This window comes from Symphalangus syndactylus, chromosome 11, assembly GCF_028878055.3.
Source record: "Symphalangus syndactylus isolate Jambi chromosome 11, NHGRI_mSymSyn1-v2.1_pri, whole genome shotgun sequence".
Lineage (NCBI taxonomy): Eukaryota > Metazoa > Chordata > Mammalia > Primates > Hylobatidae > Symphalangus > Symphalangus syndactylus.
The window spans coordinates 131,207,947-131,226,803 of NC_072433.2; the positions used below are offsets into that span (position 1 = coordinate 131,207,947).

Genomic DNA, 18,857 nt, shown 5'->3' on the forward strand with positions numbered 1-18,857 from the left:
TTTGGTGGATCAAATAAAGCACATTTATTGTAGTGATGTCTGAACTTTTTTCCTGTGTTAAGAGAAAATAGTGACTGCTGTATCACAAACCCTTTCAGTAGGTCACACTGATCGTTACAAATTCCTCCATGGAGTCGAAGAAAAGACAGTAGGAAAGGTACCGCTCTCTGAACTTTGTACAAAATAATTCATATAAAAAGGAAAAAAGGTAAAGGTGCCATGAAGTTTCCCTCTCAATTTCCTAAGGTTTCGTTAGAAAACTTGACCAAATGTTCTAAGCATAAAAAGTACAGACGTCATTCTGTACAACTTGGGAAGTCTAAGTCTTGTTTTTCCTAATACAAAAGAAACGATCATTTCCCTTTCCTGGCCCTGCAGGCATGTGAGCTTTCTGGGTGGCTGAAGAGCACCACAATGAGCTCCTGTTACCAGAGATGTTTGCTTTTGCCCCTAACGATAAAGGCTTCTGTGGCATCAGTGGTGTCACTCCCGCTGTGTGGAGCCGCGGTGACTCTGTGAGCCGACACCGTGTGGAGCAGTGCTGTTCACAGCCCGGCCTACCTGACGACAGAAACACCCACACAGAGCTTCTCAAATAGCTCAGCACCAGCACTCCACGTGTCTACCCTGATCCCAGGACGCCTGGACGACATCAAAATTCAAACAGGATAAAAACTCACAAACACACTCATTGGAGTATAAGATGTGGGCTTTTTCATTTTTAAAAAAGATAGTTCAAAAGCCTTAAAAAGTATTCTCTCCAGATTATAAAAGGTTAGTTAAAACTGTTTAATAGGAACAATCTTGCACAAGCAGAAAGAGCTTTGATTTGGAGGATTATAGCAACATACAACTGAGAGAGTCCACAGGGACAGTCAGATGGGATGTCTGCACCTCTTCTAGAGAATCTGTGTTAAAAACACGACCGACTGAACATTGTGCCCCCTTTCAAGGCACATGCCACTTCTTAAAACGGTCAGCTTTCCACACAGGCTACAAGGTATTTTATTTACATTTAAAAATAGGTTTTCTTCTTCAACGTAGTAGAAAGGCCCGGAGCCCAGTCACAGCGGTGCCTGCCTAGCACAAGTGCAGGACAGCTTTATTGATCTCTGGGTTTGTCCAGTCATTCCGAATGTCATCCAGGTGGTTATCGAAATCCACGAGCGTCTCATAGGACCGGCTGTCCAGGAGCGAGGCTGAGATCCTCTGTGCCTCTGGCCAGTCTTCACAGTAGTCACTACGGGTCAAACATGAAGAAGTCAGCATCTAACAGTGAAAACGGGCGGCTTGTAACAGCATCAAGACAGAAGGCCAGCCATATGCACAGTGGTATGAGCAGAGATGATGCAGAGTACTGAGAAACATGTGCATTTCAAACGCATGAAGATGTACACAGAGCATAGAAAACATGGTTAATACATGGAAGGGACGCCCTTCAAATGGAATTCTGAGAAAGTTGGGAGGCAGATGACTGAAGCTTTCTGAGTGGCCACAGATACACCAAAGCAAAGGCCTGGGAACAGTGTCTGTGCCCTAGGGCCTGGGGTGGGAAGACCCGTGAGTACCACTGAGGTTCCCTCTACTGCCTGGAAGCGCTGGAGCACTGGGGCCTACAGGAGCCGGGGAATATGCTTGGTATCATGCCTCTGGAGAAAATGCTAACTGAAAACACAGGCTGGGTGAGAGTGGCTCTCACGTGGCCGGGCGCTGACGGAGCCCAGCCCGCGCGGCAGCATGGGGTGCACTCACTGGTGTGGGTCTCTGCACCGCCATCTGTTCTCATGGTGCTCGTACACGTGGATCGTAGGCGCTACGCAGTCCATCGTAAACTTGGTGTTGTCTACCTGAGCACAAGGCAAAGGACACGAGAGTGAACAGAATGCTAGCCAAACAGCAGTGGCAGGCGCCTCCTCGGGGCTCTCCCTGCAGCAGTGCCCACGCCGGCTGGGGCAGAGACTCTTCCGACAGAGCCGGTATGGAGAGTGGCGCGAGTGTCTGGCCTGAGGAAAACTGTTGTGTTATGCAGGAAAACGTCAAGTCCTTCATTGTTTTTTCACAAAAGCAAAGCTTCCAAACATGACTTCTTCCTTCATCCTAGGATTCTGTCTGAATCAAGGCTGTTCAGCAAGGCCCTCGATGTCATCTGCTCACATACAAGCACCTTCCTTCCCTGCGCCCCTAGAGGCTGTGCTGGCTCTTCTAATTCTGTGCTTCTCACACTTGGCATGTTCAGATCAGAATCATCTAGAAGGTGTATTAACATGGACTACTGGGCCCCACCCCCCGCATTTCTGATTCAGTGGGGTCTGGGGTGGGTGCCTGGGAATTCGCATTTCTAACAAGTTCCCAGAGGCTACTGCTGGCAGGGGACCCCACTCCCACTTGTGTAGTGATGCAGGGGCACAGAAGCCATGGCCTGGGATTCGAGTGGTCTGCAGCTGGGAGAAAACTGCAAGAGGCGGCAATGGTCTCAAGCAGATAAATGAGTGAAGGGGTTAGCGGAGAGGAAACCGCCGCAGAGCAAGCTCCAGGTTGGTGAGAGGAGGTGCAAGGGCCTCCCACACGCTGCACAGAAGTGACTTACCATGATGAGCGCAGTGTCGCTGAAGCCCTCGGCGATTCTGGAGGCCACCTTCTCTGCAACCTGGTTTGGACTGTCAAAGAAATAGTCAGGCTACCACATTCCAGTTAATGCCATTCAACACTGTTTACAAAAGGCACAGTCAACACCACTGAGACTTAACAAGCAATGACAGAAAGACTGGCAGAGCCAACAGGCTGCACGTGCTCGCTTCGCCGGTTTACTTACTATTTAATTTTTTGGTAGAGATAGGGTCTTGCTCTGTTGCCCAAGCTGGAGTGCAGTGATGCAATCATAGCCCACTGTAACCTCAAATTCCTGGCCTCAAGCAATCCCACCTCTGCCTCCTGAGTAGCTGGGACTATAGGCACAGGCCACCACATCCAGTTACTTTTTAGTGTGTTTTTTTTTTTTTTTTTTTTTTTTTGGTAGAGATGAGGTCTTGCTATGTTGCCCACGCTGGTCTTGAACTCCTAGCCTCAAGCAATCTTACTGCCTTGGCCTCCCAAAGTGCTTACAAGCATGGGCCACTGTGCCCAGCCTACTTATTTGTTTGTATTGCTGGGAAGAGTGTGTGCAGTTCCCCACATATGAAGAAATCGCAGGGGTCGGCACATCTGGAGTGCAATGGATGAACCTTGCCCTGGGAAAACCACCTTTGTGATCTTGGTGTTTTCCCTGCCAGGTAAATATGTTTTGCCCGTTTAAAGTGGCTGATGACAGCCCCACTGTGATGCGTGTGGCCAGCAAGGATGGGGAACGCTGTTGGGTAATGGGGCACACCGTGCAAAGCAGGTCCTTGCCTCGCTCCAACCAGAAAGCCCTTGTGACGGGGATCTTGAGAGGGCATCTCCTAACGGAAGGCTCCCAGGAACCCAGTGGAGAGTCGCCTGAAGCGGGCAGTTAAACTGCTGCTGGGCACCTGCCAGCCCCTGGGCCAAACTCCAAGCCTTCTGGGCCGCCTTCTCCATCTGCACGCTAGCAAAGCAACTCGTCCACTGCAACAAGTAAGAGCAACCTCAGGGCAGCTGGCAGTCCATCACCGTCTGAGAAATTCCTCAGCCTTTCCACATCTTCTCCACGCTCACGAGCCTCCACTGCTGGCTCTGGCCCTGCCGCCACCCAACCCTGATAAATGACACCTTTCCACCTTAAGTTAGTAGAGCTAATGATAGAGCAGCTACTCCACCATTCCTGCACCATGTCTCCAACCACAAAGTTATCCTTCTATGCTATGCCAGGAAGGGGCCTTCTCCTCGGGGGCCTTATTTATATTCTTTCTGTGCCCAAGCCCCAGTTCTGCCTTCAAATCTGTGTAAGTCTTTATTTTTAGGGAAAAACAAAAGCATTGAATTGGTTCCCTCTAGCTGCTGTCCAGATTCCCTCCTCCCTTCCACGCCTGTTTCTTCAACTTCTTTTAACAAGCCACTAGTCTTGCTCCATGTTCTCACCACAGCTCTGTGCAATCTGCCATCTAACCCATTCCCTTGCAAAGCAGCACTCTGGAAGTCTCCTGATCGCTGCCTGATGGCCCCAAGACTGCTACTCCCTCAAAAGCCTCCCAGCGGGAACCCACCACCCTCAGGCAGGCCAGTCCATTTCCAGCCTCTCCGACCTGAGGCCACCTTTCCCTTTGCTCTTCCCTACGCTGCAGGCCACAGGTCCTTTCTCTGCTCTCCTTTCCTGCATTCTCCCTGCCATTTATTTCCTTCAGTCTCTCACCTTAGGCAGGGGCTTCTAAAACTGCTTCCTAACTGGTCTCATAATTTCTAGGGTCACTCACTCGCTCGCTCTCTTTTTTAAAGAGACAGGGTCGGCTGGGTGCAGTGACTCACGCCTGTAATCCCTGGACTTTCGGAGGCCGAGGCAGGTGGATCACCTGATGAGGTCAGGAGATCGAGACCAGCCTGGCCAACATAGTGAAACTCCATCTCTACTAAAAATATAAAAATTAGCTGGGTGTGGTGATGCACATCTGTAGACCCAGCTACTCTGGAGGCTGAGGCAGGAGAATCGCTTGAACCCAGGAGGCGGGGGTGGCAGTGAGCTGAGACCATGCCACTGCACTCCAGCCTGGGCAACAGTGAGACTCCACGTCAAAAAAAAAGAGACAGAGCCTCGCTTAGTTGCCCAGGCTGGAGCATGGTGGCTATTCACAAGTGTGATCACGGCCACAAAGTCCTGGTCTCCATCAATCCTTCCTGCTCAGCCTCACAAGCAGCTGGGACCACAGGCACGGGCTACGAAGCTCAGCTTAGGCTCTTCTTATCCAATGTAACCTGAAAATTCTCCTGAACTAAATTTTCCTAAAACAGAACTTCCGTCACGTCCCCTGGTGCTCACAGCCCCACAGACTACTGTTCACCACTGCCTGCAAGATGAAGGCTGCTATTCTCAGGCTGGCAGAGGCAGGCCTTCGTTACGGTGAACTGAGCTACCGTGTGCAGCCACAGGGGCAATGCTGTGTCTTCAATGTCAGGAAATCCGCCTACATGTCATCTCCCTCACATGCCCGTCTTATTTCACTCACACTGTCCCGTCTGGCCCTCCACACCAAGGCCTCCTTACTGAATTGCTTCCCCTCTTTCAGTGCCCAGAAGACATGCCACCCTCACCACAAAGCCCTGCTAAACCACCCTGGATGAGACCCCCTGCCCTGCTGGAGTTCTGAGGATTTACTTCTAAGAGGCTCTAACACGGAGTCCATGGCACGTGCTGCTTTCCTTCTGTGCATCCTATCTGCCCTGCACAATCAAGGGTTTCAGCTTTTTGTGGCAGGGACTGAGCCATCCATCCTTCTTTTTTTTTCTTTTTTTGAGATGGAGTCTCGCTCTGTTGCCCAGGCTGCAGTGCAGTGGCGCGATCTCAGTTCACTGTAAGCTCTGCCTCCCGGGTTCACACTACTCTCCTGCCTCAGCCTCCCAAGTAGCTGGGACTACAGGCGCCCACCACCACGCCCGGCTAATTTTTTGTATTTTTAGTAGAGATGGGGTTTCACCATGTTAGCCAGGATGGTCTCGATCTCCCGACCTCATGATCCGCCCGCGATGGCCTCCCAAAGTGCTGGGAATACAGGCGTGAGCCACCACGCCTGGCTCCATCTTTCTTTTAACAGCCATAAAAATACATGGATTATTGTGAGTTATTTAACAAAGCACACTATATACAATTACAATCCTTCCCTTGTGATTTGGCTAAAAAAAATTAATAATGTTTTAAAAAAACATTATTTTATATGATTATTCTATTTTCGTTTTCAAAATTCAGTGAGGTACTGATTATAAATCTGCAGTGTTAAGAAAAATATGATTTAAAATGTGACTGTGTTAAGAAAAATATGAATTAAGAGGGAAGGGGAGGTTTTCAGGTAGAAACCAATCGTACTGAAGAAAGCAGTGTGATGGTGGCTCCTAGCGCAGAGGGAAGGCAGTGCTTCACTGCACTGACCATGACTCGGTGAGTACCAAGTCCCCACAGCACTGACGGCAAGTGGTGAGGAGTGGGTATACAGCCCTCAGGAGGCCTGCCCATGTACCCACCTCTGCCTGCTCCTGCATTTGCTGAGGAACTTGGAAAGCAAAAGGCAGGGCCGCTTGGCATGAAGAGCTTGCAAAGCCCTTACCCTCCTACTCGACACTGATCATGCTGGTTGGTGATTTTTATTGGGAAGAGGGTAAGGAAACACACATTAAAAAGAAAAACTACCATTGTAGATGCTCAAGAACTCTTTTTTTTTTTTTTTTGAGACGGAGTCTTGCTCTTTCACCTAGGCTGCAGTGCAGTGGCGCGATCTCGGCTCACTGCAAGCTCCGCCTCCCGGGTTCACGCCATTCTCCTGCCTCAACCTCCCGTGTAGCTGGGACTACAGGCGGCCGCCACCTTGCCCGGGTAATTTTTTATATTTTTAGTAGAGATGGGGTTTCACCGTGTTAGCCAGGATGGTCTGGATCTCCTGACCTCGTGATCCGCCTGCCTCGGCCTCCCAAAGTGCTGGTATTACAGGCGTGAGCCACCGCGCCCGGCCTTCAAGAACTCTTAACATCTATCTTTCTTTTCATCGATTTTTGAGATGGGGTCTTGCTCCGTTGCCCAGGCTGGAGTACAGTGGCGAGATCATGGCTCAACGCAGTCTCAACTGCCCAGGCTCAAGTGATCTCCCACCCCAGCCTCCCTTGTAGCTGGGACCACAGGTGTAGGCCACCATGTCCAGCTAATTTTTGTATTTTTTTGTAGAGATGAGGTCTTGCTATGTTGCCCAGACTGGTCTTGAACTCCCGGCTCAAGAAATCCTTCCGCCTTGGCCTCTGAAAGTGCTGGGATTACAAGTGTGATCCAACATGGCTGGTCTAAAATTTATTATTTTAAAAGAAGTCTAAAAATTTGTAGTTGGCCGGGTGTGGTGCCTCATGCCTGTAATCCCAGCACTTTGGGAGGCTAAGGTGGGTGGATCACTTGAGGTCAGGAGTTCGAGACCAGCCTGGCCAACATGGTGAACTCCTGTCTCTACTAAAAACACAAAAATTAGCCAGGTGTGGTGGCAGGTGCCTGTAATTCCAGCTACTCAGGAGGCTCAGACAGTAGAATAGTTTGAACCCGGGAGGTGAAGGTTGCAGTGAGGCGAGATTGTGCCACTGCACTCCAGCCTGGGCGACAGAGTGAGACTCTGTCCGCTCTGCCACCGCCCCGCCAAAAAAAAAATTTGTAGTTAATGAACTGTCAAAGTATTTCAAAGAGCTGCCAACTTTGTATTTCTCTGTCTTAGGCACTGAATCTCCAATACTGATCCACTTGATCCTGAATGAAGACTGCCACACACGGTGCTTCCTGCTAGTCAGGAACTCCTTGTTCCTAGGAAGAGCCAGCTGCCAACCGAAACTGCAGGCACCTTGAAGGCAGACCACTCTGCTCACCCTCCCAACAGCACCATGTTGGGCAAGCGTGTAGGTGCCATCTTACACTGTGTATCTAAAAGCTTCTTCCTGAGTGTCTGCCTCAGGCCAGGGCTCTCTGCCGGGCACCGAAACCTACTCATATCAAATGCTAACTATGAAGCAAAACACTGGCCAACAATGAATCATATAATAAAACTTGATGGAATGACCTAAAGTTTAGGAAATTCATAAAAGTTATTAACACTACATTAGAACAGTAATAGAAAAATCATCACAGCACTAGTAACAGCACCAGCCATTACTGTAAACCAAGCACAAGGACAAACACGCTGCGCTATTTCATTCCATCCTCATGACTACTCTCTGAGGCATGAGCTCAGCTCCACTTTAAAGACAGGGCCACAGAGGCCCAACGAGGTTAATCAGTAAGTCACCTAGAATTTGAATCCAGGTCTATTTGGCTCCAAATCATGCTGCAAGACACTCTGAATCAGGCAATGTTTCTAGAATAAGAAGAGGAAATTTTCAGCTAGGTCTGGCTGAAGAGAGGGGAAGGTTTTCCAGGCAGAAGCAAAACCATACTTAAGTCAGAAGTTGGCAAGATCCTAGCTCCTGAGCTCCCAAGCTGTGTGGCCTCTGAGAAGCCACCTTCTCTGGCTGGTTTCTTCACTTGTGCACTGTTGTGAGGATGAAATAAAATGACCCCAGTAGAGCCCAACGATAGGACGGCATTACCTACCTGAGGTTTCCCCCTCAAACAACTGGGCACACCGGGACAGGGGGAGGTGGATTCCCTATTCCAGGGTGGCAGACCCCTAGCTAAGGTTTATCCTCTCTACACATCTGACAAATGGCTGCTCAGGATGCATTTAAAAGTCAGTATTAATGAAGGACTGCAAAACCCCCTGGAGGACGCAGAAGGACATGGACTAGGTGAGGATAGGGAGGACATTCTAGAAGGAAGGTATGGAAAGCAGGAAAACTGTGTCTGAGTAGGATAATTCCAGGCTGGGCTGTAACGAGGTCAGCACAGAGGTAAGAACATGAGAGCTGTGAGCCAGATGAGGCATGTGCAGAGAGGAGGATAGGAGAGCCTGCACGGGTCCATGTGGGGCGACCACATGAGGCATGGATTTGCCGGTGGGGGCTTAAGGAAAGGGAGGCCTCTGCACTCATCTGACAACCTGTGCCATTCCCACTTGCCCAGTCTCCTCTCCCTTCTGCAGGGACAGCCACGGCAAACACTGCTTGGTCCAGGAACACCTTCCTGCCAAGGGTGCCCCCCACTGCTTGCAAGGTGAAGTCCAAAATGCTTCTGAGCACGGAGGAGCCCTCAGGTATGGCCCACCTACCTCTGCAGCCTCACTTCCTAGCATCTCCCTCCATGTGGGCATGGCCCCAGCCCCTGCCACGTCTTCATCTGTGTCTGCTGTCCCCCAACCAGGAATGCTGACCTGGTCTCCACGTCTGCACTTGACAAAGGCCCTGCTCACTCTCGAGGGCATGGTTTACAGGACACCATGCCCTGGGGCTTCTGGGATCATTCTACCAGGTCTAAGTCTCCTGGCCCCTGCTGCCAAGCCCCCTGCAGGGGCCACTGTCCTGCACCACAGCCTGTGTTTGCACTGTCCTTCATGTTCAACTCAGCCACGTGAGGGCAAGGGATACAGGGCTGTGCTTTCCTCAGCCCACGCCTAGTCTTTCATGTAACAAAGACTAAGACGGATGTGGCCCCATGGGTAGGCTCTCACTCAGTGAAGGATGGGAGGCACTGATTCATCAACAAAGGGAGGCAGGCGATATCAAACAGAGGACATCCCAGTGAGAGGCAGAAGAGATGCACTGAAGGCGGAGAGGCCAGTGCTGCTCGTGGGCTCAGAGGAAGCAGCAGAAAAGCCAACGTGCAAGGGGTTCCACGCGCTCCCAACCGCCTTAGCAGACGCTTCAGCGGACTGACTTTGAGTGCAGCATCTCCTAGGACATCTGCCTCCCTCAGGGTCCTGTGACTGGACCCAGCCCTCCAAGGGTAAGATAATTATGTTTCTAAATGTGGGTTTCTTTTATGATACCATGTTTCTCATCAGAAACATTGGTGCCTCATCAGTGATAGCAATGCTGTCACCAGCTTAGTGTATTATTTCCAAAGTGCTTGAGCTCACCTTCTCATCTGTGCTGAGCAAGTGGACCCAACAGCAGGGCCCTTCACTGCACCCCCATCTCCCCGGACACTGGAGGGTTGGCTCTATCTGACAACATGAGGAAGCCACATCAGGGCAGCCTGACGCATGCTCCTGTTATATACGGCGTGGACTTTCCAGCTGCCCATCTGGCTTCTGGCTGGGTTCAGCCAAAGGAAAATGGAAGCGGGACATCAGGTACTGGCTGCTCTGGGCCACCCCTCCCCTGATGGGAGGCCACGTCAGGCTGGCTGTAGCCACCTGCCCAAGGGCACTGCTCTTCTCAAGGTGGACTTGTTTACCCAGCTCCTTCCTCTCCACCCTTTGGGCTGTTGTCGCCAGCCTTGTTTACTGCATGACCCCCTGTGAGTTATCTACAGCCCAGGCCTTGTGAACAGTCTGCTTATTAAGCCCTCCTCAGATTACCACCACCTGAATGTGTCATCTGTTTTTCTGTTGGGACCAAGATGACGCAGACATATAGAAAAATTCTCAGCTTTGTTATTAGCGAGAGCCCCAGTTGGGGAAGGATCTGGATAAACGGAAAAGGAAGAAGGAGCCAGTATAAAGGGGGCAGCAAATACCACATTTTCATCAGAGTACTGACCCCTAACCTACATGCTGGTCTATTTACCGGCAAATAGAGCAACATTCCTTCCCAGTGCTCTGCCCAACACCACCCCTAGTCTGGGAAGGGGAAGCAAGGTAGAGCTGAGCAGGGACAGAAATCGGAACCCCGACTGTTGCTTTCATTGTATAAATTCCCTTCATGCAAAATAAAGAAGACACAAAACAGAATCCCAAAGTTAATAGAAATGTTTGCAATTTCTGTTGTTTGGAATTATCCACACCACAGTTCGCCTCAAATACTATAAATAAGCACAGAGGGAAGGGGCGTGGGTCTCACAGGTTTCGTATCTGGTCGAAAAGCACACGAGAGATGGGGTCTGCCCGTCACGTGCTCACTTCCTCGCCCACAGAGGGTTCTACATCCACGTACCTGGCATCCTTTACTCGCTCATTAGCTTGATAATAACCAGCAATCACGTAGCTATGATCTTTGCACCATGAATCAATCTGAAAGAGGAACAAAAATTGGGAAAAGATCAACGATTCACCCTTAAATACCAAGTCGCAAAAACCACAGATCTCACCCCCACATGCCGGGACAAGACATGACAGAATCTTAATCCTCATGCCCTGCGCTCCCCAGAAGAAAGGCTAGGACTCAGGAAAAAATGGTCAGGAAGGGCAGGACTTTGAACATAAGGAATGACTGCCTTCCTCAGTCCCAGCGAGAAGACCCTTTGTCAACAGGTACTGGATTGGTACAGTGCCGCAGAGAGTCGGAGGGAAGAGAATCTTCATCTACCGTCTCTTATAATATAAAGAACTGGGGCTTTAGAAATCCTCGATATTATTTAAATCATTATCCTTCATAGTTAAGGAAACAAAGCTCAGAGAGGTTCTAAGTTTGCGCAACCAGACAGAAACAGAGCCAGAAGGGGAATCTCAGTCTCTTTCAAAACAAGTCTTTTAGGCCAGGTGCAGTGGCTCACGCCTGTAATCCTAGCACTTTGGGAGGCTGAGGTGGGCGGATCACCTGAGATCAAGAGTTCGAGACAAGCCTGGCCAATATGGAGAAATCCCATCTCTACTAAAAATACAAAAATTAGCTGGGTGTGGTGGTGGGCACTTGTCATCCCAGCTACTCGGGAGGCTGAGGCAGGAGAATCACTTGAACCCCAGAGGGGGAGGTTGCAGTAAGCCAAGATCATGCCACTGTACTCCGGCCTGGGCGACAAGAGTGAAACTCCATCTCCATCTCAAAAAAAAAAAAAAAGTCTTTCAATACTCCATCTCAGCATTCTAAGCACCACATCATGAAATACCCCTCAGTTGGGGTGTAGGGTAAAGAGGTCCCAAGTTAGGAAGGGGCACGTGCACGTCCTTAGTTCTCTCCGGCGTGCTTTGAAATGGCAGCATGGTGGCAGACCTTCGAAGTTTTTGGATTTCTTTTATGGTATCATGTTTCTCATCAGATGCACCTTCCTGCAGGTCTAAGGCCATTATTCAAAACAACAAAAGCTCATCCTGTTCTGGCATAATGGAATTTGAATACACTGTAATAAAGTCTATTCTCAGTCTGCACAAGAGGAAACAAAATTGGTACCTTGATTTTTTTTTTTTTTTTGTAGGGAATAAACTGGTTAAAAATGCATGCGTGTGTGTGTGTGTTTTAAACACAATCCTATTGCTCTTTTTCCTAAATTCTGGTTTGGGCCTCTGAGTCTCCTTCATGACCAAAAGCAGACAAGACGGTTACAGTCCAAGTGTCCCTGGCTCGCACAGGATTAGGATATTTCTGGCCTTCTAAGAGTTCACGAGTTGCCATATTGGGTCAAAACCAGGGCTCAGTGAACCAACTAGACATTCTGGTCATCCACCCAAAAGATCAGGATTATGTCCGTAAAATATCTATAATGGTGCTATCATTGTGACTTTGCTGAAAACAACTCCAAAACGACTCATACTTTGTTTCTATCACCTCTTAATGGAATAGACTCTAGAAGCTTTCTACTGCTGCTTAGAACAAACATCTCTATACACTATCAAAGGGCCTTGCTTTAAATTTGGTCAAGTTCCCTAATGAGCTGATCCTTGAGCACTGTGCTCCCAGCCTTCATGTGCCATCACGGGCCGGCCTCCTGAGTGTGTCCTCTCCTAAGGTGACCCACATCACTGTCCCCTGGGTGTCCCTATCCCTGCTCTCCAGTGTAGCCTGCCCTTATTTTCATAGATTGGCCACTGTCTTAATTTCCTATTGCCCTTGTGAGAAGTTACACACACTTAGTGGCTTAAAACAACACTTTTTTTTTTTTTTTGAGACAGTCTCGCTCCGTTGTCCAGGCTGGAGTGCAGTGGTGAGATTACAGTTCACTGCAGCCTTGAACTCCTGGGCTCAAGTGATCCTCCCACCTCAGCCTCCTGAGTAGCTGGGACTACAGGTGTGCGCCACCCTGTCCGGCTAATTTTTAAATTTTTTGTAGAGACAAAGGTTTCATCATGTTGCCCAGGCTCATCTTGGACTCCTGGGTTCAAGCAATCCTCCTGCCTTGGCCTCCCAAAGTGCTGAGATTACAGGCACAAGCCACCATGCCCAATTTTTTTTTTTAAGGAAAGTAATAAATTTTATTGAAGGATTTTTCACCATCCAGAGAGATTATCGTATGATTGTTTTTCTTAGATTTTTTTTTTTTTTGAGACGGAGTCTCGCTCTGTTGCCCAGGCTGGAGTGCAGTGGCACGATCTTGGTTCACTGCAGGCTCCGACCCCTGGGGTTCACGCCATTCTCCTGCCTCAGCCTCCCGAGTAGCTGGGACTGCAGGCGCCCACCACCTCGCCCAGCTAATTTTTTGTATTTTTAGTAGAGACCGGGTTTCACCGTGTTAGCCAGGATGGTCTCGATCTCCTGACCTCGTGATCCGCCCACCTTGGCCTCCCAAAGTGCTGGGATTACAGGCGTGAGCCACCGCGCCCGGCCTGTTTTTCTTAGAATTTTTAATGCATACATTTTTGGATTTTCTAACTTCGAATTCCCTAATTTCTTCTATTTCTGAAATAAACCGTACTTGATTAAAGTGTATGTTTTATTTTTTAATTTTTATTTAAGTTCTGGGATACATGTACAGAATATGCAGGTTTGTTACATAGGTATCCATGTGCCATGGTGGTTTGCTGCACCTACCAACCCGTCACCTAGGTTTTAAGCCCCGCATGCATTAGCTATTTGTCCTGATGCTCTCCCTCCCCTCGCTCCCCAGCTCTGACAGGCACTGGTGTGTGATGTTCCCCTCCCTGCGTCCATGTGTTCTCACTGTTCAACTCCCACTTAATGACAACATGCAGTGTTTGGTTTTCTGTCGTTGTGTTAGTTTGCTGAGGATGATGCCAGCCAAAATTTTTTATCTTACTGGTCAGAAGTCTATAATGGGTCAGCAGAGCTGTGCTTCTTCAGGATGCTCCAGGGGAGAATCCTTTTCTTTACCTTTTCCAGCACCTAGAGGCTGCCCGCATTCCTTGGCTCATGGCCACATCACTCTGACCTCTGCTTCCATCATTCATCTCTTCCTCTCACTCTGACCTTCCTACCTCTCCTTTACAAAGGCCTTTGTGATTACATGAGGCACACCCAGGTAATCCACGATATTCTCTCCACCCTCAAGCCCTTAACTTAGTCATATCTACAAATCCCTTTTGCTACATAAGGCCTGGGGATTAGGATGTGGACATATTTGGGGGGTTATTACTCAGCTGACCACACCGTACAACATTTTCTAGGAAAAAGCATAGGACATATTTTTTACTTAGCTACCGGCAACTTCCTGAAGACCCCCAGCAGCAGTCTCAGTTGGCTCCTCCATCTCTTTCCTGGGCTGAAGCCACCTGGTCAGGACTCATAGCCCAGTAAACACATATGGTATCACCTTGTACCCGCTCTCAAAACACAGAAACCACCTGGTACAAAACATGATTCCTATCACCAACACATGTGCATCTCAACTTACATTTTGCCTGCTGAGGGACAAATTCCCATAAGAAAACTCCAAGGGCCCGACCAAATTCTAGCAGAAAAATGTCACGACCTGGAACTTTAAGTAGACCTCTTTGAAGAGGTTGCCCTTAAAGTGAACCAGGTCACAAAAGCTCTGGCCTGGCTTTAGAATTTAGAACTTTTGAATGACACACGAGAATAACCAAGTTAGCTGTATGGATGGCTATGAAGGGCATACACAGCCCGTTCACCAACTGAGGAATAGAGAACTCGAAGGGAGAAACGGAGACTCGGCCAAGCCTCAGCACTCATAGCAGCAGGGTGGACGAGTTCTAATAAGGGCACTTTCCTGTGACAGTCTGGAATCTGGAACTAGGCATCAGGTGAGAGTGCCCCGGAGTGGAGTGGGCTGGGGGAAGAGGATGGGACGTGCTGGTGGTGCGGGTGTGGCAGCCAGGTCTCCAGTGGCTGCAGGATCCTGCCCTCAGCCCAAATGGCTCCTGCATGAAAAGCTGCGGTGGATCTAAGTGGCAGCTACGAGTCAAGGCAATTAGCTTCCTCCGAAGCGAGGCAAGACAAGGCAGGGCTGAGAAGCCACTCAACCTCTGTTCCCAACAAATCCATTTCCATCTCCCTGCTTCGCTGTATGACACCCCACACCCTGATGTGCGTCTTGTGAAAAATCAACATGAAAATAAAAGTTCAGGAGAAAACTCTGTGGAGACTGTTGTCAATGTAGTCAAACTGACTCTGAATACAGACATCTTCCACATTCTGCACTTACTCATGCGATTTCTTTTTAGAAATTTTTAGAGAGAAAGGTCATTTTCACCTTGGCAGGAGTCTACCACCCTCTGCTCAATGCCCTTTTTGGCTACTTCTGTTCCAGACATGGAAGAGAACTATTAAAAGAGCTGGGGCCACCCCATTCATTCCCAACTAGACTCTGCACAGAGGCAGTAGCTCCTCACAGCAGCCTTGCTAAAATCTGCACTATCCCCCCACGCCCCTTGTGACTGTACAATAACCGTAAAGAAGGCGAGGCAGGGACCACAACTTGCCACTTAGCAAAAAGCTGAGGGTAACCTGCTGAGCCTTCCTAACTGCAGCAAAAAGTAGGCCTTGGAGTTCAGAAGTAGACGAATTGTTATTGTCACTGAGAAGGAAAGCTCCTTCTCAAGTCAGCTGCTGATCTTTCTATGGAATGAGAAGGAGCAGGAACCATGAAAGAAGAGCTTGGGAAGTCAATGGGACCGAGACGGAGGGTGAAGTTCAGGGGGAAGAACTCAAAGGGGGAACCACAGCATCCCTCTCCCCATCCCTAAGGTGGCACATGAATGTTCTGGAGATGAACAAAGGGCAGGAGGGAGTAGGGGCATGGGAGAGCTCCAGGGCAGCTGCTGTGCAGAGGAGCAGAGGGCAGGCCCACATGGAGGCCACAGCAAGAATTCTAGCCTGAAATCATGGTGATGAGGCCAGTGAGCAAGCAAGCAAGTCACCTGAGCAGAATGTAACGGAACGCTACTCCACCGCACTAGAAATCAACAAGGGGAAAAGGGCAAAAAGGGATTAGAGAAACAGGTTCAAGCTAATTTTCATACTAACATTTTATGGGTTTCTGCTATTAGAAATAATTCCTTCACTACCTACGTCAAAGGGTTATAAGGATAAATAAGTTAATAGGCGTAAGTACTTAAAAAAAATAAAAAGCATGCAAAAAGCATGCACAAATGCAAGGATTTTTTTTAATGGAAAATAATGAAAAGCCTTTCAAAGGAATCTAATGTTGCCCTTTGATGGACAGTGTATGGTTTTTCCCCCTTATCAAAAACAATTCCAATAGGAAGCTCTGAATGGAACAGAGCCATGAGAATAAGGCCTCATTTACACAGCTGCATGGATTTAGATGCTTTGTGAAAACTGCATCTTCTATGGGTGATAACCTCATAAACTATGGCTCTAAACACTGAGAGTTTTCATTGCCTTCAGGTTAGAAAGTCACTAAGTCAAAAGGTGAATAATATAAATTTAATAGCTTAACTGAAGTACAAAATTTGTGGATGGACTACAGCTGAAAATTTTTCTCTGTAACTTTCCTCTAAAAGTTATTTCATGGGCAGTGGATTGCTGTCTTTTTCATATTTGTCCACTGCTGAGGGAATGAGTTTTTGTGAATATGAGAAAAGTCAGGGCCGGGTGCAGGGGCTCACGTCTGTAATCCTAGCACTTTGGGAGGGCAAGGCGAGCGGATTGCCTGAGCTCAGTAGATCGAGACCAGCCTGGGTTACACGGTGAAACCGTGTCTACTAAAATAAAAAAGAAATTAGCAGTGCATGGCGGTGTGCGGTGGTAGTACCAGCTACTCGGGAGGCTGAGGCAGGAGAATCGCTTGAACTTGAGAGGCCGAGGTTGCAGCGAGCCAACATCGCTCCACTGCACTCCAGCCTGGGCGACAGAGCGAGACTCTATCTCGGAAAAGTCAGTACAAGTAACTACTGCTTGGCAAAACTTGCTGCTTGTTTTCACTGCTGAAGAGTAGTTACTGCAGGGAGTCAAGTGTGGCCCTTCCTTGCTGGATGGGGACTCATGTGGTAGGGGGAGGTGCTGGAGACTGGGTGTCTACAGTGCAGAGTGTAACTAGGAATGAGGCGTGGAAGCAAGGTCAGGGCGGGCCCCTGTGGTGCCCTCTCACACTCAGGTAGCAGGCAGTCAAGGTCCCCTCTGGGCATCTTTCCTCCCTGGTAAGTGGTTTGGGAGGCAGCCCTGCTCCCTCGTGGAAAATTCACGTACAGATGACTCGAATGCAGTTGTTTATAGTTCCTGGGTTCAACTCTGTCAAGTACTGCATTCATATCCCATAGTCGGAACAGAAGTGTTTAACTCTATCAAGGTTACTTAAGAATGAGAAGAATAAGCGACATCTGACATTGCAAGTGAGGTTCAAGTTTGTCTTCAAGAAGCTCCTAGACGTTTCTGACAGGATTTTACATGGCTAGCAGCCACCACACCTTCTTCTCCCACTCCTGGGCTGGTCCTCAGTTGCTCTGTGACTCCTCCTCCACTCAACCCATAAAAGCCAGAGTGTCCCCCACGCCATGTTCCTGGGGTGTGATGAGAGATAATGGTTTTCCTCCCCGTTCCTGGCTCCTCACGGTCCTGGTTGGTCTTTTGATAGAATGCCAGGTGCGTGAGCCTTAGGGGCACTAGGACCCCACCTTCTCCTGCCCTCCTTCCACTCCACTGCTCCCCTCTCCGCCTTGCTGATGGTGGGTCTTAAGACCCTCCAGGAGACGGTCCCCCCCTAGACCCCGGGGGGAAGGAATGCTGATGTCATGAAGCTCCCATAAAAATCCAAGAGGACGGGGAGCTTCCATGCCCCTTTCCCCATACCTCGCCCTATGTGTCTCTTCATCTGTATCCTTTGCGGTGTCCTGTGTAATAAACCCATAAAGGTAAGGGTTTCCCTGAGCTCTGTGAGTTCCTCCAGCAAATTAATCAAATCCAAACAGGAGGCCATGGAAACTCACCTTGAAGCTGGTGGGTCAGAGGTTCCAGAGCCTGGACTTGCTGCTGAGCCCTCAACCCGTGGGCTGTGACACTATCTCCAGTTAGGCAGTGTCAGAACAGAATGCGGGGACACCTAGCTGGTGCCTGCTGCTTGGTGTGTGGGGAAACTCCCACACATCTGGTCACAGAAGTCTTCTTCTGTGTTTATTGTTGGTGGTGGGAGCAGAGGAAACACGCGGTTGGAGAGCTTTTCCCTACGCAGTCCCCAAGTGCTAAGACCTGCTCTCATGGCTTCAGAAGTCACTGGCACACCGCTGGTTCTCAATCTACATCTCTGGTCTCTGTACCCAGACCCATTCTTCACCTTTCAACCTAGGACTTCTTCATTTGAACATCTCAAACTCAACACACCCCAAAGAGAAGTAATCACCTCCCCTCCAGACCTGTTTCTCTGCCTCTTCCCTCAACAAATGGCACCACTGCACCATTGTCCCAGCACACAAGCCAGGAACCTAGGTATCACCCTCACTTCCTTTTCCCCTAGGTCCATGCACGATTAGTCACCAAGACCTGTGGATTCTCCCACCTGCTCTCTCTTCTGTCCCCTTCTCCGTACCCATGCTGCACTCAGTTTTGCCACCTCCCTGCCTCTAGTCTTGGGTGTACTCCTGTCTCCAGCATCCTCTCTGCTGCAGGCTGGGGCCATCACTCGAAGGCACAGATCTGATCACGCAACTCTCCTCCAGTGGCTTCCTTCTGTCCTCAGGATGGTGCCCAAATGCCTCTGCATGATCTACAAGGTCATTACAAAGCAATCTGTCCACCACTCAACTCTCTCTGCCCGCTGTCCCTTTATGCTCCACCCTATTGCTCTCTCCAAACTCCCCCATCCGCTGTTCTCTTCCGCTATTTTCTCCTGCTCTTTGCACATGCTGGTCCCTTGAATGCTCTCCCTCCATCCCCCATCTCCTGAGGGTCAAAGGCTGGCCCACTGCCTGCATGTCTCTTTCTCTGGGCAACCTGACTGCCCTGATTGCCCAAGCCTAGGCTGGCTGACTTCTCTCGAATCCCTTGCCACTTTTTTACTAAGCTCCGCCTATGAGGTTTAGGTACTGTGCTTGCTGGCTTGCTGCACCTTCAAG

The 18,857-nt window shown here is 49.3% G+C and overlaps 1 protein-coding gene across 2 annotated transcripts in view; it reads right to left on the reverse strand.

Moving 5' to 3' along the window:
• Positions 1 to 18,857, reverse strand: part of EMC8 (ER membrane protein complex subunit 8) — a 21,571-nt gene continuing 2,714 nt past the window's right edge. Inside the window, exons 2-5 of one of the 2 annotated variants that reach the window (XM_055299789.2) lie at positions 10,654 to 10,730; positions 2,588 to 2,657; positions 1,753 to 1,847; positions 1 to 1,240 (exon numbers count right to left, since the gene is read on the reverse strand). In XM_055299789.2, the coding sequence (XP_055155764.1) occupies positions 1,081 to 1,240; positions 1,753 to 1,847; positions 2,588 to 2,657; positions 10,654 to 10,730 (402 nt within the window). In that variant the 3' untranslated portion in view covers positions 1 to 1,080. The remainder of the gene's footprint in view (positions 1,241 to 1,752; positions 1,848 to 2,587; positions 2,658 to 10,653; positions 10,731 to 18,857) is intronic. The other variant, XM_055299790.2, reaches the window with a different exon arrangement.